Below are 22,793 nucleotides of genomic sequence, written 5' to 3'. Positions count from 1 at the left end.
ATCAACGCTACTGACAACACACAGGTAAAGAACATGTAGCACGCGGGATTCTCGTTGCACCTTTAATAAAAGGTGTAAAAATCGTGTTTTGATATTATTTTAATTGTGTCCCATTTCAAACTGGCAAAAGACTTTACAGTTTCTTTATTCTATTGCACGAGGAAAAGCTAATTTGTTTGTTGTTACACTACAAGCCTAAGAGCCATTGCAAGGAAGCGATTAATTTGCACATTTATTTACCCCAGTCCACTGGCTTTAAGCTATATTTGCTATATTTTAAACTGTCGAACAAATAACCGCCAAAGCTAAGCCATCTAACGCTCTATTATGACCTCGCTTAGATGTTAGAATAGAAAGAAAGGTAATTGGCTTTCATTTGCTTTTTTGTTTCCAGCCATACGCACTACTTGTTGTTGTTGTCAGTGAGGATCTGCTGTTAGCTATAAATGTACTCTTCTGATGACCGTCAAACAACCTGTAACAAGGAAAATAGATTGCATCGTTAAAAAAAATTATTGACAGTAGATAACGTTCAGTGTGATTGAATGACTTGGTATTGTGCACAGAAAAACTTGCCGGTTTGGTTTGCCATGAGAACTCAATCCTCGCCTTCGCGCATTCTCCCGCTTAACACCATGTTACTTTGTGCGATGTTTATTCAGCACAACATTTGATAACGCTTCAATACATGATAAATCAGGCACTCATTCGTGACTAATTGCGAGCGAACATTCCGAGAGAAACCTGAGAACCAGCAAAGGGCGTTTAACTCTCTGGCTCTTTTGATTTCCTTATTCAACTTTGAAAATTTATGCGTCTGTATTCGGCAAAATTATCGTTATTAAATATGCAGTTTTAAAGGTCACAAATAAGCCTTTACGCACCCTAGCAAGTATAAAGCTCTATTCTCATTGATATGTAATCGTGCCATTTCGTCGGACGAACTCGAATGTAGCGAGCTTTAATGATCGGGTTTAGATCGTGAGAAACAACTGTATCGGGGTCTGTGTTTCCTTGAAAGAGCTGCGTGAAATAGAACATCATTACATACAAACGATATTTCGCAGGAAAATCAAAATGAAATGGAAAATACTCATTTTTTACATCCAGGAACTAAACTCCCATAATACCTTGGTCAGTTTCTAAAGGTTTCACCGAACGTAAACACTGGCAAAGATAAAGATATCTGAGTCTCCTAATGCGTCAGATGCTCACATGTTACTTCATAATTTTTTGTTTAGAATTGCAAAAGCCTGACATTGTGACAATCAAGAGGCGAAAAGGAAATAAAAATAGCCTTCCCCCTTCCTCTCCATCTTTTACCGAGCGTTGGTCTGAAAAACTTTTTTTCTGGCTGAAAGAGCCAACGTAACCGGCTTTGAAAGCACTTGCAATATGTCTCAGGAAAAGTGCCCTGGGATTAAGGTTAGTATAACACACATTTGCTTGTTTGAGTTGATTGGCTGGTTGGTTATAATTACTCCTCAGCAGTCATCATTCATGGCACAGTCTGTTTCTTTACCTCACCAGCATAAACCTTTGAAGTTCCCATTTCATGACACCAAGAACACTTTGTTCGAAACGTCTCGTAAAAAGAAAGACGAGCGTGGTCTTAGTTCAGGAAAGAAAAATTTGTTACTGCCTATTAAGAAACTACTAAATATCATACCGTGTCTGAATTAACTCCAATTCGCTTGTAAAACGTGAAGGTTTGTCCATCATCACCATACTGTAGTTTGTATTCTGTAACCCACTCGAAGTCCGCCTTTATCCCTTGCGTCGCTATACGTGTTACCCTTGTCATTTGCTGAAAATCCACCTGCAGCCACTGATTATAGTCACGCTGGTCAGGTGACCAGCCCCCACCTTTCCCTTCTTCTGCTTTGAAGTGTAACCTGGCCTCATGAGCGGAATAGTAATCACTGAACACTGTTGAGGCGGTTATCTGCGAGTCAAGAATTGCACCGCTTTCCATACCGACGGGTACTGGACACACTGAGTACAAAAAGCAGCAATAGAATGAACGAAACCAACTCTATCCCACACCAGTTATTGTTGGAAAATATCCCTCACTTTTCACCTCTACCCCGATAAATTAATAATAATAATAATAATAATAATAATAATAATAATAATAATAATAATAATAATAACATTATCACAGCTGTAATCCCTTTCTCACTCACTAGTTGGATCTTAAAACCACGCCACCACAGGAGTCTTGCGGGGAGCTTAGTCATTAAATATTCCTTCATATGTGACCCCCATACTGTTAGGATCATCGATTTCGATCGAACCAAAAGTATTGTTATATTATTATTACTATTAACAAATGATTCAGAGGAACATTCTGTTCCTCTTCAATTAAACATAGACACAGATCAGTTGGTGCATCTGCCTCCCAAGAAGGGTATCAGTGTTCTCGATGATCAAAGTATACAACACTCAAACAGGCAGTAGACAGTTAACAATTCAATCTCGTGTTTTACTTTATGCAAAAGATCATTTACAAACCTGAACACGAGCGTCCATCTCCAGCGTACCCTTCCTTACAGGTGCAGTTATGAGAACCAACAGTGTTGGTACAGTTTGCATTCACGTTGCAGTCATGGCTGCCATTGCTGCATTCATCGATATCTACAACAAAACGATATACAAAAATCTCATTGTAAAGTATTGACACGTAAGGAACTCAGTATCAGGTGTTTTGTTACAAAAGTAAAGTCAATGTACCTGAACATGAGCGTCCATTTCCAGCAAATCCTTCTTTGCAAGTACACTCATGCGAACCAACAGTATTGGTACAGTTCGCATTCACATCACAGTCATGGCTGTCATTGCTGCATTCATCGATATCTATAATAACAAACATTAAATATCTTTTGTTATTAGACGACTAACTTCTCTAGAGAGCATGATAAAATTGCTGCGCTGTGTTTGGTGGTTGGCTCCACTAGCGAGCAATTACGAAATTTAGTGTCCTACCTAGGATTTTTCGTCTGCGGGGCAAGTTTTCCAGGCGCGGGCAACTGTTTTTTTTTTAGTTTAGTTTTTCTCTTTTTACTTTAGTTTTTTTAGTTTTTTAGTTTTTCTGGCGGTGGCAACTGCCCTCCTCTCCCCCCCCCCCCCCCCCCCCCCAGCTAGGTACGGCCCTGCGGGTGGTACTTTGTCACCCACTCGGGATTACCCGCTTTGTCCAACAAGAAATATGTTATTTATGCTATGTAACTAGAGATAGTTGACACGACAGCTGCCCACGCTGTTAATCTCTTTATTTTAGCGCATTCGTTACTATAGTTAATTCTGCTCGATCGGCTGAATATCAGTTTTCTATTTGGGACGTTTTTGCGATAATTCAGAGATAAAGAAAACAGATCGCTGGCGGCTCGTGTTTTCTAAATTGTACTCGTGTTGTGCTGACAGAGTATTACATTGTTCCTAGCCTTCTCTTCTTCAAGTTGGGACGAGCATGTGCGATTTAAAACAAACTTTCAGGATGAACTGTTGACGCCAAGTGAATAAACAAAACAAAGCAAAATTATGCGAAAAATTCTGAAAGATGAATGACCACGTAGATTTTAATTACAAGAACGCGACCGCAACATCTTGACATCATTTTGCCGTGTTTTGCTGTAATGAGTGATATCAGGGTTTTGGCCTCTGGACCAAATCCCTGCGGGGACAATGAATCCTCTATTGCCCTATTTTGTTCAGTCAGGATATCTTGATATTGGCCTCGTTCTTTCTTGTTTGTGATTTTCGCCCTACTTTGGATATTGACTTGTTCAATATCCAGCTACTTTGACCTCACGCATAGTCAATAACCCATGCATGTACTTTATTAATGCCAAATTTAATTAGTTAGTTTGTTACACTGAAGTTAAAGTGATTCCACTGAAATAGAAGGAGTATTAAAAATTTTCTGAAACTTGGTCCAGGTTACAATTATGTTATGAGCATTAAAAAAATGAAATAAAAAATGGGGGTCACCGCGCTAGTTTTTGTGTAAAATGGATGGGCATTATAGTAAATATACGTCCCGCGAGGTATATAGTAGGAACCCTAGTAATCCGAATGGGGAACTATTGTTTCTAGAAAAAAATCATTTTTGCATTTAAGTATAAGTCTAGTTCAACAAAATAGACTTTGATCTTATATTAAAAACTATTTTAATTGTACAGGAATTAAGATAATAAAAGAAATTAAAGATTTTGCTTTGTGCGCACGTTAACGGCACTACCTAAAAACGTGTTTTTTACGGCATTAAAATTAAAATATCTCAATGTAGAATTTTAAACTTTTCTTTGAATCGCAATATATTGTAGACAACCGTAAGACATTTAAATTAATGCATTAAAAAATGGGGGTCACCGTGCTCGTTTAAGAGAAAACGCCCATTTATTTCCCTACCGAGCTTAGCCTGAAGGGAATCTCGTAGTGTTCTGTGTGCGCGCGCGCTCGTGCGCGCGCTAAATGACGCGAAAACTTATGCGCAGCAAGGATGCGCAATGCAATTCCGTGGAATCACCTTAAGTCAATGTACCTGAACACGAGCGTCCATCTCCAGCGTACCCTTCCTTACAGGTGCAGTTATAAGAACCAACAGTGTTGGTACAGTTTGCATTCACGTCACATTCATGACTGCCTTTGCCGCATTCATCGATATCTATAATAACAACGAAAACACCAGACTCGCCGTTTATACGTTTGGCATTAAGGGAACTTGAGTCTTAAGTAAAATTAAATTAGTACGTGACACGAGGAATATGAACAGAATTTTTAAAGGTGTCCCTGCTGTAACCTGAGCAACCAGGAATCCCTATGTACGATTACAGTTTTCGAGTTGATTTGCATGCAAAACCTTTCCAGTTTAATTTGAATGAAATAGAGCAACTAACGAAAAATCAATTTTATTTAGGAATAGTGATAAAGGAAATTCGGAAATTTGCCATTGCTTGCTGTCATTTAGTTTAAGCTCAGTTACATTTTTAAAGTGAGGGAACGTTTCGTCCATTTCTTCTGTTTTGATCAGGTGTGCCATTTAAGAGCTGAAAAACATAACTCCTTGAGCCTCAGACACTTTTACCTTGTCCTCCTTACCTGATCTTGCCATTCCCATGTACCTGGAAGGGGCAGCCTGGTAACAAACTGGACAAGTTTCTCTTGAGTGATTATTCAAATCGCATTGCTTCGTTTCCAACCAGAAATTGAAGCTCATGCAACTTAGATCATCGAGGCACAAGTCAAGACAATCAGCATAGCGCTCTACAAAGATGGAGCTGTAGTTTTTGTGGAGGAGAGCAAAACCTTGCTGAGATCTTTCACCTCGACATAAATTACTGTTCACGTATACACATTCAAGCAATAACGTGTAACACGCAAGTAAAGCCAGGATTTGTTTCATGTTTTGAATTTTTAGGGAGATCAACTTCTACAATTCTGGCGTGAAAGCAGGTGTGATACTGAGCCTTGATCACTGAGTGGTTATACAATGTCATGCATTTCTGCTGTTGACTTGGAAGAAAAACACAAAATAAATTGAACCAAAGCTTCCGACATGTGCGACAAGCCATTTTAATTTTAAATGCTCTTTTCCGCTCCCAAACACGATATGGTTCAAGCATTGAAAAAATAATAGCCTGTCTTCAGTTTTTATCCTCGCGAGCAGTAGTTTAATTTTACCCGAAGCATATTAGAATGAGTCTGGCAACGCAAGTCACACTGAACAATATCTATTCATTCATCTATTCAACATGAAAGAGGTCCTCTTCACAGAGCTGCAACTGTGTTTTTATGTTTGTCTTAAGATTCAGAAGTCAACAAGTTCACATAATTAGCTGAGCTGCTAAGTAAAATCAAATTTGTTATATATTGAAATACATATATCAAAGGTGTGCTAAATGGTTTGGTTGTCAGAAAGGTTGATAGGAGTCGACTTTGCACATGTAAAAGTTAATTTTGTAATTTCCGTAACGAGAATATCACCCACCCTAATAAGCTCTAATAACGTTTTTTTTTTCTTTTTTTGTCAAGGCCAGAAGGTCCATGCGGCGAGAATACTTTACCACTACTTTGCCAATATCGTCTAGAGTTGGGAACCGTTGAAAACGACGAAACAACAAGAAAACTTCTGCATGCAGCTACAGTGTCAATTGTTTTTTTCTCTGTGTGAGCCTCTTTATTTGCCATTCAATATGATACATTAAAGTAATTGCTTTCTGTTTGTTTCCAAGCTTTCAGCAGTTTTTAATAACGATCACAAAATAACCTACAACAAAAAACATCACCTGTTATTAAATTCTCAACCTCGACCTCGGATATTGCATTTCTAGCTTTCTGATTGGTTCATTGAATCCCGGTTATCAGCTCATATACCTATGTTTGACCTTATATATATGGGAAATGAGTGCGGCAAGTGCCGCTCCGCGTAAAATTTTTTTGCGGGAAGCGACAGTTCCATCAGAAAAATGGTTGAAAACAGCAAATTTGGCGAGCTTTATGAACAAGAAATAATCAGCGGTACAAAAACCACAGAAATGCCATAGTAAAATTAACTACGCAAAACAAAAGGATTGATGCAAAAGTTTAATTAATAATACTTGTAAACGCACAACAAGAGGGAGTGAATAAAGTAGAAAAGCAGCAAATAATTTACGAAAGAACGGCAAACTGACACAGTTTCATTCAGTGTACGTCATAAAATTAGGCTCAGCACTTCTGTAAAGTTTGTTACCTTTCAATCTTGGTCTTGCCCTTTTATACTTCAATAAACCTGTTCTACTTTGAGCTCAATTTCGCTTCAAATAATATCGCAGTCTTGATGACAGCCGTGGAGCCGTAAACAAGTACAATGTAAACACTTGCTTCGTTCGACTTGCACAAGACGTGTAGTTTCCAGAAAAGCTTTTACTTCGGGTCATCCCGTAAATCTTAACTGTTGTCACAATTTCCAGGATATTTAGACGACTTTAGAGGGGATTGTTCGAGGAAAATCTTGGGAAGAAAACTCTCTCGCTCGCTTTCCTCGTGTGATTCATTCAGCTCAAGAAGTGAACACCGCGCCACAAATTTTCCCGCTTCCTCATACTATCACTTCGTTTACATCAAAATAAAAAAAACTCAATAATCTCATGCATGTCACGTATATTCGTATTCAAGTTGCAATTTCGCCATTGCACTGATCAAGGCTACCTTTGCACTGACGAAAGCGCAGGGAATTGCTCTTGAGCAATGATATTTTTCGTCTGTAACAAGAATTAGAAAATGGAACAAAACAATGAAGAAGAGAAGCGGATGAACAGAAGACAAACACCGAGCCACTTGTGTTCTGCGTCAGGACAAGGGGACGGGGGGGGGGGTACTCCCTATAATGGCCTAGATACGGGGAGGATCCGCCCAAAAGGTGTACCTTTTTCATGCTTCAGCTATATGAAAGGGTAGGGATATCGGTCATTTAGACGTTTAAAAAAGCTTTCAATTAAAATATTTCGAACAGACACACCTTTAAATTTATCATCATTTAATTTGAATTTATTAAACGCTACAGAAAAATGGCATCAAGACTTCCTGTTTTAGGCATGTGTCATGTTTTTTTCGGTATATGAAAGGAGTACCTTTTTCTCATTAAAAGGTATACGAAAGGGGTGCATTTTCTGTCAAAATGGTATATAAAAGGGTTAGGGGTTGGATCTTGGGGCGAAGCCTCCCCGTTGTGTCAGGCTTGCTGTTGTCTGTTGTGTGTTGTATCGCGCTATAGCTAATTCACGTGGAACTCAGAATACAAGGAAATCGACTGATATCACACTCAAAATCATTCTGTGATAAGATGAAGATATATATCTTTCCAAACGTACAAAACAATTGGGGCAGATGGCACTGATCATGAGTTACAAAAGGGCAACAACTGGCAAGCGAACGTTTTGTATTAAATTTTCATGATTTACTACAAGAAAAGTTCGCTCTTGATTTGCTACTTATAACACCCACTAGTACAAGGAAGTGCCAGGTACTATCTTGAGTCACGTTTCATAATCCATACTACGCTTTAGGGCGACTAAGCACCATGCTTGGAAGTCTGCAAGTCTGGAATAAAGGCGCCTGTTTTAAGTTGAATGGTGCCCTAACCAGTCAAAATGAAATGGTGATGAGCTAAGAAGGTGGTGAGAGATTTGAAATGTTACATTAATTGCAATTTTTTTCCTGGCCCTGTGTTTCGCCATTTTAACTTTCTTAATCGCAATCCAGAAACTTGTCCAGGCAAACATCGTTATAGTATTGTTAAGAAGGCTCCTTTCCTGATCAAAGTAAAAATCCACTACCCTCCCTCTATGACACTGACGGAGATGTTGACTGTTCCATTTTAGAGGTCGAAAATCATGCGTTATAGCATTATCTAGTTTAGTGTTCCATCTAAGTTGATTTGAAATAAGCTGTTAACAGAACAACAAAAAAAGCAGAAAACGCGTTGCAAATTAAACATGTACGAATACCTTATCAGGGTGCTTAATTTCGCAGGTCTTTAATTTCGCGTTTTTCGCGATTGTAAAAAAATCGCGAAATTAAAGACCAGTGGAAAAAAAAACCCTGCGAAATTTTAACACGTGAAATTTAATACCCATAAAGAGAAATTAAATCACAGTAAAAAATGTTTAACATGTACCAACCATAACATATACAGGATATGTATCGACAAAACATTACCGCGAACTACGTACTGAGACAATGTGTATCCGCGTTATAATACACCTTAAAAGTCAAATTTCAAATATGCGTTTTTCTTGTTCCAGTTTATCTAGAAATTTTAAAAAGTTGAGACTTTTTGAAAAATAAAATGAAGTTGAGAACGCTTGAATCGCGAAATTTAATACCCTTTTTTCATATTTGCCTTTTGAAATCGCGAAAATATAATAAAACCCGGCGAGATACTGTCTCGCCAAAATGGCGAAATTAAGTACCCGCGAAATATTAACTAGGGGTAGCTGACACTAAAAGTGCCCCCGCTCTTTTGATCTTATCTGAAATAAATAGAATGGAAATTTGTTTGTGTTTATTTTTGAGGGCTGTATGTGGGAAACTGTAGCTTAATGCGGTTTAGTGCATAGTTAGTAACTATGTTCATAGTGTTACAGGGTTGAGTGGTTATCGCATCTGGGTACTGGGCGAGGCATTGATGGGCAGTGAGAAGTTGAAGATATAGCTTATTTTGATTATTAAATATTTATTTCTCTTTCCATTTTAAAATACTAAACTGTAACAATTTTGTAATGTGACAGTCGAGTTTTTGAGCTTTTGCAAGGTAAGGCTTTTTGATTGGATTTTGTTGCCATCGAAATACATTACAAAGCTTGCTACTGTAGAGCAAGTTGGTTATGATTGCTGGATTGAAAGATTGCAAAATCTCAAAAACGTACGTAAAAGTCTAAATACGAAAGTCGGAATTAACTTACAACGAATTCTAAAATTCGCTAGAGCGGTTTTCACTGGAGTGTCGAAAGTTAATTGCGTTTGCTTTGGTTTTGCATTTCTACGCTTAGTGATTGGCTTAAAAATCTCGCGCCACTTTCTCAGCCAATCAGAACTAAAACCAAAACCAATCTTGACTCGCTCGCGCACGTTTTCCCGCGCTTCGTACCAGCTACATGTATTTGCTTCGTGTTTTGATTGGTTCACTGGATTGTCAATGTGGTTTCTGATTGGCCAGAGTAATTGCTTTGGTTTTGGTTTCACGACGCTCAATTGAAAACTGCTCTAATTTGATTTGTTCGATGGTTTCCGCTCCCGAAAGTGCTAAAAACGTGTCGGCGTTTTGTCGTATTCGATTACAGTAAAAAATTACAGAGCATGAAGAAGGTCTAAAAAACATGCATTGATCGTACAGAAAAGCCTCGCGACGCAAAATGTTTTATAAATAAAACAATCGCCGACACGTTTTTGTTTTTACACATTTTTGCTGACCGACATGTTGAAGTAATTCCTCTTAAAAATTGAAGTCAATTGAACAACTCGAGAAAATAGCGTTTAGAAAAATATATTAGCCTGCGAATACAGACGCTTTTCATTAACGTCCCTCAACGAAGAATGAGAGACGGCTGTATTCGCAGCTAATAATCTATCTGCTTGGTTTGTTTTTGTCCGGTCACCTCCTGGGGAAAATGTTCACGTGGAGCGCTCTTCGTTGCTGGACGCCCCTGACTAAAAGATCAAACGTTCTCAGCAAGCATCGCTTTAGACAAAAGCTTGAAAATTATATGCAAGTCTGCCGATGTCACGTAGGCTCTTCCGGTTGGCATATTCTAATTAGCTTTTATAACACCTAGCTTTATACGTCATCATTACCCGATACTATTTGCAGGCAAAACCTATTGTGACGTCATCATTACCCGATACTAGCTTGCGCGCTCACTTCAACCAAGTCGAGATTTTTTCTGGCTTCTGACTATATGTACTGTATTTTCCCCTGTATTTCCTCTGTATTTTCCTTATGTAACTACTTATACGTGGGGGACACTATAATGCCTCCTCGGGCTTTGGCCTCTGGGCCAAAGCCCTGCGGGGGCAATAATATACCAGTAAGGTAGAAGGTGCTGTATGCGACCGTCTTTGGCCCCTTTAAGGAGTAAAAGTGTACCTTGACCACGCCTACAAAGCGGGAGTGTAACAGAAAACTAAATACGTTAAGATTTTCCAAATATAAGGAAATGCAGGAGGCATCGAAACAAATAAAGTAAAAACTGCAACAGTTATTGATATAAAGTCCTTTTAACGAATTTCAAAAGAAAAAAAAATAGAACTGGCGTTTGTTATTCTAAACGTTAAAGTGCATCTACAATGAATAACGGCTTTGTGGAACAAAGTCTTTTTAATTGTACATCATTGTTAGAATTGATTCCCACTGCATCCGATCAATTTAACAGGAGTCAAGTATAGCAACATAGTAGCTTTGTGATATAAACAGTAACTCCATTCTATTCGGATTTCTATCAGGTGTACATGTAGAAACTAATCATACAAAACTCATAGAAAACGGTTCTTTCTTTATATTGGGTTTGCTGTTAGCTAATTAACTCTTCTTGTGGTTGGGAATAACCTGTAACAAGAAAATAGGTTGCGTCATTATTAAAATTTTTCAATTTAAAAATTGACAGTAAATCAGTAAATAAAATGAATGACTTAGTGTTTGCCTCTTTGCTGATCTGATGTCGAAGAACGTCTTAAGAAACCCGCCTGCCTGCGGCCATGGAAATTTGCTCTTCGCCTTCTAACGTATACACCATACCACAGTGTGCTATGTTAAATTTAGCTTCAAGTATTTTTCAGTAAACTGAAAATCAGGCTGTATAAATTAATAAATCAGTTGCAGCAAGCAAGGAGCTAAATGAGGTCAAACTTGCAAGCAAACCCTGGGACAGGAAGGTAGGGCTCAAATCTGGCGTTCAAATTAGATTTCTTTATTCAACTTTAGTTATTTATTTAAGTGTCTGTATTTAACAAACTTGTATTTATCAAATATGCAGTCTTAAATGGTCTGGTCACAAATTAGCTTTAACGTACCCTATAGCTAGCAAGTGTAAAGCTCCATTCTCAAGGACATGTGCCCGTGCCAACTCGTCGGACGGACTCGAATGTAGCGAGCCTCAATGATCGGGTTTAGATCGTGAGAAACAACTGTATTCTTGTTTGTGTTTCCTTTAAAGAGCTACATGAAATAGAAAAATATTAGGTACAAACGGTATTTCCCAGGAAAATCACCTGTATTTTACGCCCATGAAATGAACTTCCATAATACTTTGATTTTTCTTCTCGGCTTAACAGAACGTTAAAAGGACTGTGTCAAGGCTAAGTTAATTTTTTGTTATTAAATTTTGTTAAATATGTGCTATGAAACTAAATGTTTGCAAAGAAATTAATTCTATGATTGTAAATGACAAAACCATAGCTTCATTTCAACCAAAGATGTATCCTGCATGGGCGTTATAATTTAAAGCTACAAGCAGACAAGATTAACTTTGAAAACTGTTCCGCCGGACCATATTTCGAAAACCCATATCGCAATCCGTTTCAATCTTCGACACTTTTGGCCATCCGTACCTTCGTTCGCTTTAGGTGTGTTGTTTAAATATTCCTTCACTGTTTTAAGAGGTTAATTTATATACTTAAACGAATTTGATGGTCATTTTCTATGCCTAAGTTTGACTAAAAACCGTGAAACGGTTCCTTTAACACAGGCAAAAGATACGTCACGAAACTACAGAATCATACCGTGTTTGAATGATCTCCAATCCGCCTGTAAAACTTGAAGGTTTGTCCATCTTCACCATACTGTAACTTGTATTTTGTAACCCACTGGTTTTGCATATCCGAATTTTTTCCTTGTGTCGCTATACGTGTTACCGTTGTCGTTTGCTGAAGATCCACCTGCAGCCATTGATTCCTGTCATTCTGCGCCGCTGACCAGCCCCCAAACTTAAATCCGTCTCCTTTGGAATGTAACCTGGCCTGATGAGCGGTAAGGTGAGCGTTGTACGCTGTTGAGGCGCTAATCTGTGAGTTAAGAATCGTACCACTTTCCATTCCCAGGGGTATTGGACAGACTGAATGAAAAAAGCGCCAATAACGTAGTGAGCAAAGTCATTTTCATCGCACATTATTTAACAGTTACTCCTTGGGCATTCTATGGCCTGCCCCCCCAAACCACCCCTAATATAGTACCCGAGCAATACTAACCATCTTAGTATGATGGTTTAGCTTATACCGAAATATAACAGTTTATTTACCAAGTCGTCATTTGTTGTCTGAATTTCCGGGCACAATGAACCTATTCGCGGGTTATCCTTCTTCCTCTATGTAATTCAGTTTAAAGCAGTTTTTCCGCTTGCAAGAGAATTTGTTTATTAGCAGTTTGTTTTTTGCGAAGTAGTCCTCGCTATAACGGCATAATCATGTTTTGAAGCGTTAAATTATTCTTTTGCCTTTGAACTTTCTTTCTCACTCCCATCCCCCCCCCCCCCCCCCCCCAACCAAACCCGCCTCCTCCAGGGTCTATGCGGACGAGCGGGCGTCCAGGCGGGCAGGCCGGCAGCGGGCGTGCGCTGACGTAAGAATCAAAATTTTCGCAAGGATAGGTTACCAATATTTCTCACTCATAGTGCTCCGCTGGGGCGCTTGTCGCGCCCGAGCCCCGCTATTATCATCAAACGTCACTGCTATCCGCTTCTTACTGGCATAAGACACAAAAAGCGAGGATGCCTGACGGGGGCCGAAAATATGGTACGATGCCAGTCGGATCCTATAACCACTGAGCCACTATGAGACTCTTGGTGAGCTTGGTCATTTACTAGGTTGATTATTGACGTACGTCTCGCGTTCTGCTACAATCGGTAATGCAATGCAGTAATGCAGTAGACAATTCAGTTACAACGTGTTTAACCCTATGAAAAAGACAATTTACATATATACCTGAACACGAGCGCCCATCTCCAGCGTACCCTTCATTACAGGTGCAGTTATAAGAACCAACAGTGTTGGTACAGTTTGCATTCACGTCACAGTTGTGGCTGCCATTGCTGCATTCATTAATATCTACACAAATAATGATAAAAAAAAACTTTTTGTAAATCTTTGACACTCGAGCCATTCTCATTCAGTATAAGGTGTTTTGCCAGATACGTCAGCCGAGACAATCTGGTGTACATACCTGAACACGAGCGTCCATCTCCAGCAAATCCTTCTTTGCAAGTACACTCATGCGAGCCAACAGTGTTGGTACAGTTCGCATTCACATCACAGTTGTGGCTGCCATTGCTGCATTCATCGATATCTACAAAAACAGCGATACACAACAAACTCATTGTAAATCTTTGACACTCAAGGAATTCTTATTCAGTATCAGGTGTTTTGCCAGATACTTTAGTAGAGACAATCTGGTGTACCTGAACACGAGCGTCCATCTCCAGCGTACCCTTCCTTACAGGTGCAGTTATAAGAACCAACAGTGTTGGTACAGTTTGCATTCACGTCACAGTCATGGCTGCCATTGCTGCATTCATCGATATCTGCAAAAGCAGCGACATACAACAAACTCATTGAAAATCACTGACAGTACAATAACAAACATTAAAATGATGTGCCTGATATATCTTTTGTTATCATATGACTAGCTCCACGAGAGGGCATGAAGAAAGTGCTGTGTTGTGATTGGCTACGCGAGCGGGCAATTTTAAAGGAATTGGGCTGCCTTTAATATCGCTTGGGGTCACCCGTTTTGTCCCAAAAGAAATATGGTGGTGTTAACGCCATATAATAAGTTATTCCTTTATTGCCCTATTTTGTCCGGTCAGATCTTGAGGACCTCGTCTGATTAATGACTTCGTCAATATCCAGCTATTTTTACCTCACGCTTAGCCAATAACCCATACAGTAATAGTGCTACATCCAATCAGTTAGTTTGTTACACTATCAGTTGTTATAAGATGAAGTAAAGTCAAATTAGTACTTGAAACGAGGAATATGAAAAAAAATTAAAAAGGTGTTTTGCTTGGTCCCTGCTGTAACCTGGAATCCTTATGTACGATTTTGAGAATTTGCGAGTCGATTCCATGTTTGCGCATGCAAAACCTTTCCAGTAGTCATAACTTAATTTGAATGAAATTAAGCATCTAACGAAAAATCAATTTTATCTACAAAGAGAGGTAAATTAAAGAAAATTCGGAAATTGGCCATTGCTTGGCCATCATTTAGATTTAGTCAGTTACATTTCAAAAGTGTTGGAACGTTTGTCCATTTTTTGCTGCTTTGATCAAATGCCAGGTGTACCATTTAAGAGCTGAGAAACCTTACTCCTTGAGCCTCGGACACTTTCGCCTTGTCTTCCTTACCTGATCTTGCCATTCCCATGTACCTGGAAGGGGCAGCCTGGTAACAAACTGGACAAGTTTCTCTTGAGTGATTATTCAAATCACATTGCTTCGTTTCCAACCAGAAATTAAAGCTCATGCAACTTAGATCATCGAGGCACAAGTCAAGACAATCAGCATAGCGTTCTACAAAGGTGGAGCTGTAGTTTTTGTAAAGAAGAGCAAAACCTTGTTGAGATCTTTCACCTCGACATGAATTACTGTTCACGTGTACACATTGAAACAGTAACGTGTAACACACGAGTAAAGCAAGGATTTGTTTCATGTTTTGAATCTTCAGGGAGATCAACTTCTACAATTCTGGCTTGAAAGCAGGTGTGATACTGAGGCTTGATCACTGAGTGGCAATACAATGTCGTGTATTTCTGCTGTTGACTTGGAAGAAAAACACAAAATAAATTGAAACAAAGCTTCCGACATGTGTGACAAGTGTGTGTTCAGTTGTTAACTTAGGAGCATTACTTTAATTATCCGGCCAAAAGCACACTGAAATGAGCCTGTCAACGTAACAAACACTGAACAGCATCTATTGATTCATCTATTCAACATCAAAATGTTTTTTTCTGAAAAAGATGCAATATTTTATGTTTCAATGTTTTTTTTCATTAAGAAGTCAACACGTCACAACTGTAACTAGCTGTGCTGCTAAGTAAAATAATTTTTTTTACATAATGAACTCAATATGCATCAAACTCATTAAAGCTGCTGCGCTTACTTTTACTGTTTTAAATAATATTTTTATATTTTTTTATATCTTATTCTTAGTTAGACAAAATATTGTAACACGTACTCTTTCTTAATTATAACTTAACTTAATTTATATACTTCTAAGAAGTTTTTATTTTTCTAGTTTGTATTTTTATTTCGTGGTGCACCTGCATACTAGCTTTTTAGCTAAGCGTGCTGACCACGTTAAGAATGCATGCGACAAAAAAAGTACATTAAGACTCCGGACATTTAGCGGATATCTAGAGTTGAGAACTTAAAGTTCTTAGAGTTGAGATCTAGAGTTGAGAACTGTGGTATTAGTGTCAATTAAAAGACTTGAATTTCCTCCTTGTCACCTCTTTATTTGCTATTAGAATAATTGTTTTCTGTTTGTTTCCAAGCTTTCAACAGTTTTCAAAAACGATTATAAAATAACCTACATAAAAAAATTACCCGCTTTCGAAATCGTGAAAAATAAAAAAAATGCCACTAAAGTGCATATAATTCAAGCTTACTTTAAATTCCTTTTAAAATAAGGGTCTGTTTTGGTGTTTCTGATTTCTCACCTTGCTCTAGGGAGTTTTTTTTTAATTTTTGTATTATGGAAATTAGATAACTGTTGACGTTATAACCTGTACATATCCGACTTACCCCGTATATTTGCCCCTTTGTTTTCCTAAAAAAAAAAACCGTCATAGCATAGCAAAATATAGCGTGTACTGAACGCCCTTGCAAATTATCCACACCACATGTTTTTACTCTAACATTTCCTCAAATTCGAGTATTATTGGTTCATTTAGGATGCCAAAAATCAAGGAAATCGGTGAAAATTTTCCTGACAAAAGGCGCAACTTACAAATGTAACCCTCGCCTTCATTTGTCATAAGTACAAAAAAACATGCATCACTTTGTTTTCGCTTTTTTAAAAGCTTGTCAAGACGGGAATAGTACACTGCTGACATCGCGCGTTTCCACTTTATTTATTAGCTTTTTCTTACTATATTTATATTGTCATAGTCAAATACTTAAAAAATATATCAATAATTCGAACCATCCAAATTCTTTGGAAAAAAATGGTCAAAAAACACAAAAATTATGTATAATGCCATAAAAGAGATAAAAGGTGACAGGGTGCTTGGTGTGTCACGCCGTTTTAGAAACCCTCTTACCTTATTCCAGATCAAAATATGATTCTTTTCATCACATGCCAGACCCGATAGCTGTACGCTATTAATTTCATACTTTAAAATAGAATTTGATCACCGCGTTTTGTCACATTTGTTGCATGATTTATCTTTGCGACTTTTCTTTCTTTAGTATGGTCTAGTATGCCCGATAATGCATTTCTACTCTTTTGAAATATCCGAAATAACACCAAAAGGCAAACTCTATTATAACACTCTATTATATATTAGAGCAGCTCAAAAACCAAAGATATTGGGACGGCACCGTCTCCTCCGCAGAGGCCCCTTCAGTGGATGAGGGAAGGCAAAAAAAAAAAAAACACGAAAAATGAAAAATAGGGGAGCGCGGGGGATGCGCTTTCTTTGCCATTCTCTCCAGGCTCCGCGCGCTTACTTTTCACCTCTCCCCATTTCCCAGAGGCCTCTGCAGAGGAGAGAGGGTACGGCACACACCAAGGATTTTAATTACTTCAGCAATGTAGGCATATTTTTTTGCATCGATCTCAACTAACACTCGCTTCCGTGATTTTATATTGCAAACACCCAAGTTACCCAAGCATGCGTTTGACCTAAGGTTTCAACACGTTGAGTAGAGATCGTGCCAGCCAAAAATATCCCTTTGGTCTTAAGCCAAAAGATTAAACCGATTTCCTGTCAAAGATACTGCATCAGCTAAACAAGCAGTAACACGTTAAGCTATTATTACGTATCACTTACATGGGTATTCAAGTTACGATTTCGCTATTGCACTCGAACGGTTCGACGACACTGATCACGGCTAGCTTTACACTAAAAAAAAAAACGCAGCGAGTTGCTCGTGAGCATTTCATTGTCTATGTGACACAGTTGGTTTGTAACAAGAATTACTACTATGAAACAACAAGATAAAGAAGAGAAGCGGACAAACAGAAGACAAACACTGAACAGCTTGTGTTCCGCGTCAGGCTTGCTGTTGTCTGTTGTGTGTTGTATGGCGATAATTCACGTGGAACTCAGAATACAAGAACATCGTCGACTGATATCGCACTCAGTAACATTCTGTGATAAGATGGAGACAGAAATCATTCGAAAAGTACAACAAAATTACGGCAGATGGCAAGGTACAAGTGGAAACAACAAACAAGCGACAAAAGGTTGGTTTTCTGTTAAAATCGTGTTATAATTTCTACAAAATTAATAAGATCCCACTAGCACAAGGGAGTGTGAATCGGTAGAATTGTAAGTAGAATTACAGTTAATTTTAGATTGCAGCCAGATTTAGAATATAAATGTAGCTCATTAATTGGACCATAGTTGGTCTTCCATACAACAATGATATAGGTCTTGTACAGGTCAAACCTGTCGACCAGATGACTGTCTATTCTATGTCACATTTTGTTAATTAATCTTTTCATCCTGGCAACTGTGTGCAAACATTTTATTGTCGTCTGGCGTGGTTTCAAGTTTACTATTTGAGCTGCGGTTTTCATTATTTTAGCAGGCATGTATGAGTATACACCCCTAACATTTACCAGATGCACGTATTATCATGACACCAATAAGAAAAGCCGACTTTCCCAGAACAGTTATATTTAATATTTACACATTTACATCTAGGGACGGTTTGTTTAAGTTGTACTGCTGTGTCAAAGAGAAAAAAATCGACTAAGATATCCTTCCTCCGAGAAAGTGGCAATCTGTAGTTGTTCAAAACCATACACGACCCAACGAAACCTGTGTGTGGACATATATCTGTATATCAATGAATAAATTTTGGAGACCATTACTGTTATGTTTTGGAAAACAGACGCGATAAAGGCTTATTGACAAGTAGTATTGCATGAATGACCCGGAAGAACAAAAATAAATGGCCCGCGGTGTTATCGTGTGTCAGCTGCATCACTATAATACTATAATTGACATTGAAAAGCTATGTGAAAACATTTCTACTTAACTTTTTTCTAACACAAGTGGGATTGTTATGACCTTAGCCATTGAGGGGATATAATTTTACACTGTTAGAAATTTTGTTGTTTGCTCACGGTGCCTACGAATGCAGCTGAATGTTTTGCGCCCTGTTTCATGCCACTGAGTACAAAAATAGAGATGGGAAAAAGGCGGCTGCTTTCTGCTATTGTTTATCAATTGTAAACTACTGAATCCGTGTTCACGATGATTTATTTATTAGGTCACACGGAGAGCTTTTCAAGAGAGAAAGCAGCCTATCAACCTTAACAGCCTCTGAAGTAAAAGTGCTGATCAAACAAGAACTTGGTCTGCTGCAAAACCAAGTCTGTGCTAAAGATCACACGCTCTGCCGCACAGGACCAAAAGGTAACACGGGAAGACGAGGAAGACCGGGAACCAGAGGGATACCAGGTCCTACAGGGAGTCCCGGATCAAGCGGACCTCCTGGTAAACATGGACCAATAGGAGCTCAAGGACCGATGGGCATAAAGGGGGATGTTGGAATGCCAGGAGACCCCGGTCCTGTGGGACCTAGAGGCCCGCCGGGTATGAAAGGCGTCAAAGGTGAACCAGGCCAGTCCATCTCGGCTCCATCTCTGCTGCAGCGTCCTGTTGGAATGACAGTCAATGAAAGTCAGACAGCCATCATGAAATGTACAGCGGATGGTAATCCAAGTCCAAAACTCACGTGGTCTAAGCTGAATTCATCTCTTCCCGTTGGACGTCACATAGTAGAGTCCAGTGGCGCTCTGATTGTGAAGGACGTTAAACCTGGAGACGACGGAGTTTACAGCTGCAGAGCTGAAAATTTGCTGGGACAAGTAAATGCCTCGGCGAAATTAACTGTTCAGTGTAAGTTGTTTTATTTGTTTGTGTTTGTAACAGTTATTGATGGCTTTTCAGGCAGGTATTGTGGTAAAATGTACAGCCGCCATCTTTTTTTCTTACGGTGTATTAAACCCTTGATTCAGAAAACTGTGAATACACAAAACATTTCTCATACTAATTACAAATAGAGAATGTTATGTGTGCCTCCGTGTAAACCTGGGAAGTTTGTCTTTCTTTTGGAGCTATTGTTTTCCTGCTCTAAGTCTATATTGTTTAAAGGTATTTGTATTTGTTTTCCTAATTTTTCTTTGTTTTAGATTAAGTGTCCTGCGAGAAGCTCCCACAAGGAAACGAGACTTGCATAAGCAGGTCTAATTTGTTTCGTGCACGAAAAATCACTTTAGCGGTTCCCTGTAACAATGTACCAAAAGTTGTAAAGTTAGGGTATCTTCAACCTCCTCTGTTTAAATTTTCATATAGGTGTAGTAGCTGCGAACGATCATTTAACATACACACTATTTGATATTTCTTAAATCTTACCGACCGCTACCATGTGTCCAAGAAAGTCCCCCGTCATCGTCTGTTTTAATTGCTTTATTTCTCTACAGTTGCTCCTCAGATCAGGTTGTCATCTAGTGCGCTGTTGGCTGAGGAAGAACAAAATGTCTTCATCGCCTGCACTGCTACTGGTCAGCCGCAGCCAAGTATCACGTGGTCTAAGTCCGTTGGTAGTTTGCCTGAAGACAGTACAGAAGAGAAGAATGGAACCCTGACAATCTACAGTGTGACAAAGAAGGACAGAGGAACATACATTTGTAAGGCAGAGAATATTCTGGGATCAGCAACAAACACTGCTCAACTTATGATATTCTCTCGCTTACGATTCAAAGTCCGTCCTACTCAGGAAGTAACTTCTGTGATTGGTTCAAGTGTTCATCTGCCGTGTGTGGCCGAGAGTGACCTGAGACCTATAATCACTTGGATAAAGGATGGCAAGTCTTCACTTCCAACAGAGTCCAATGTTCTATTGAATGGAACACTGCTTATTCCGAACATCAAGAAATCACATGAAGGATCTTACACCTGTAGAGCGACTAATGCTCTGACAACAATAGAAGCCGAAGTCAAAATTAATACTTCAGTTAATTTGACTTCCTGTTCTGTGATCAGAAAATACATCAGCAGTGTAAGCGGAAATTACGTCATTGATCCAGATGGTGCTGGAGGTCTGGCACCATTTACAGTTTACTGTGACATGAGTGACAAGAATGGAGTTGGCGTGACAGTGGTAAGTCACGACAGTGAAAGCAGAACATTGGTGGATGGATATGGAACTCAGGGAAGCTATTCACGTGACATTCTATCTCAACTGGCGGGTCTCACTAGAGTCTCCTCGCTCTGTGAACAGTTTATCAAGTACGAGTGTTTTGATTCAAGGATGCGCAGAAGCGGATTTGCCTGGTGGGTGTCACGTGATTCTGGTAAGATGACGTACTGGGGCGGAGCATCACCTGGAAGTGGTAAGTGCGCATGCGGGATGACCAACTCATGTGCAGTCTCCAGGTATGGTTGTAACTGTGATAAGAATGACAGAGTATGGCGTGAAGACAGCGGTCTCCTCACTGACAAGACACATCTTCCAGTTAAACAGCTCAGGTTTGGAGATACAGGATATTCGTCATATGATCAAGGTTATCACACGTTAGGAAAATTCAAGTGTTATGGCACGGTCTAACAGGTTTTTGCGAATGTACATAGCCGGGTACGTTCATAATTTAAGTTTTGAAAGTTTAAAGGTTTAAAAAATCTAGTTTATCAGGGATAAAAGTTTGGTAAAAATTTTGATACCCGTCACCTGTCAGTTTTTGTTTAAAAAAATTTTCTCTAGAAGATCTTGGAATAGTTTGCGTTGCTTAAGTTTAAAAATCTAATGAATACAGACAATGCTTGTTAAGTCGGCCGCGAAGTCGGCCATCACACTGCTAAGGTGGGCAACAAATAACAGTAACGACAGTCTCCAATATCAGGCTTTCTATAGTTGTGTTGACTAAGGCAGTAACGTTTAAGAAATAAAAGTTATCTCCTGTTTTGATTTGTTTACTTTCTCCGTAGTTTTATACTCTGGATACCAGAGGATTTTTAGAGACATGACCAACACCGGAAACCGCGCAAGAAAAACCTCTGGCACCCAGGGCGTAGTTTTAAGGTGCTTAAGTTTAACTGAAGGCAATTCCAGCTAATGTTTTCGGATGACTCAGTGTTATTTGCGATAACACGTCTTGGGGGGCGAAACAAGTGCCAGTTGATGGCGAAATGCGGACTTTGAGAGAGGCAGTTGTTTGCCTTTATGTTGTTAAGCAATTTTGTTGCGCCACGATGGCGTGACAATTTGTAGGGTTCTGTCGAGTGCTCGTGCTATTTTTTGATTGGATGATAAAAAGTGGACATTAAAAAAGTGATTGACAGGGGCGGACATAGGGGGGTGCAGGGGGCGCGCACCCCCCCCCCCCTCCCTCCGAGATGACCTGAGGCTTTCTAATACAACTGGTATTCTGCAAACGTCAGTTACGCCATTCCTTAGTTGTGCACCCTCTCCTAAGAAAAATCCAGGACCCGCCCCTGTTCACGAAGATTTTACAAAACCCGTACTTGTTCCTCCCCCCACTCCCTTTATGACGTTAAGATAAGATAAGATAGATAAGATAACTTTATTTATACACGGTTTTTCCATCAGTCAATTAAGTTACTGGACTATCTACCTATCTAACTAACTACAAAAATTTAATAACAACAAATTCAAAATAACAAAAGAAAAGTCTGCTTTTCATGGAGGCCGTGTCTAAAATTTACTTAAAATTTAGATATTACTTTAAACTGTGCCGACTTAATTTAGATTTGAAATCGGCCAGTGAAGATGCTTGTCTTAGGTCTACAGGTAAGTTGTTTCACAACTGAGCTCCGCTGTACGAAAAACTTTTTTTGAGATAATCAGTTCGAGGTTGTGGAAGAACTAATTTGTTAACGGTATTCCTTAAACGATAAGCACTAACATCGTCACGATGATATGATATGGTTGTAAACTAAAATCTAAATAAGGGTACATCAGGGTCTCACGAATACGATTCATTTTCTCAGATATATGGTCGCTACTCTGAAGTCTGTTTCGAGAAGCGCTGGCGTACACTCCAGTTCCTGTGCCTTTGTTTTGCTAAAA

General features: G+C 39.1%; 2 protein-coding genes across 4 annotated transcripts; one reads left to right on the top strand and one right to left on the bottom strand.

The window, feature by feature from the left end:
• Positions 1-83: 83 nt before the first annotated feature.
• Positions 84-15,211, bottom strand: LOC144651502 (uncharacterized). 2 transcript variants are annotated; one of them, XM_078511460.1, is made up of 10 exons: positions 14,874-15,211; positions 13,929-14,051; positions 13,694-13,816; positions 13,456-13,578; positions 4,544-4,666; positions 2,734-2,856; positions 2,515-2,637; positions 1,670-1,995; positions 885-1,023; positions 84-475 (listed from the first exon to the last, which is right to left on the bottom strand). In XM_078511460.1, the coding sequence occupies exons 1-9, from the start codon at positions 15,175-15,177 to the stop codon at positions 886-888; spliced, it is 1,506 nt and encodes a 501-aa protein (XP_078367586.1). In that variant the 5' UTR covers positions 15,178-15,211; the 3' UTR covers positions 84-475; position 885. The 2 variants fall into 2 exon arrangements, with proteins under 2 accessions (XP_078367586.1, XP_078367585.1); XM_078511459.1 differs by lacking the exons at positions 84-475; positions 885-1,023; positions 1,670-1,995; ... (1 more) ...; positions 2,734-2,856; positions 4,544-4,666 and adding exons at positions 10,846-11,086; positions 11,551-11,695; positions 12,259-12,590.
• Positions 15,212-17,569: 2,358 nt separating this feature from the next.
• Positions 17,570-21,669, top strand: LOC144651474 (uncharacterized). Of its 2 annotated transcripts, none has more exons than XM_078511417.1 (3): positions 17,570-17,941; positions 18,972-19,603; positions 20,188-21,669. In XM_078511417.1, the coding sequence occupies exons 1-3, from the start codon at positions 17,676-17,678 to the stop codon at positions 21,312-21,314; spliced, it is 2,025 nt and encodes a 674-aa protein (XP_078367543.1). In that variant the 5' UTR covers positions 17,570-17,675; the 3' UTR covers positions 21,315-21,669. The 2 variants fall into 2 exon arrangements, with proteins under 2 accessions (XP_078367543.1, XP_078367542.1); XM_078511416.1 differs by having other exon boundaries at positions 17,768-17,937.
• The last annotated feature ends 1,124 nt before the right edge of the window (positions 21,670-22,793 follow it).

The sequence above is a fragment of the Oculina patagonica genome, chromosome 4, assembly GCF_052425735.1.
Source record: "Oculina patagonica isolate OP01 chromosome 4, crgOcupat, whole genome shotgun sequence".
NCBI lineage: Eukaryota > Metazoa > Cnidaria > Anthozoa > Scleractinia > Oculinidae > Oculina > Oculina patagonica.
This window is presented reverse-complemented; position numbering and strand designations above follow the sequence as displayed.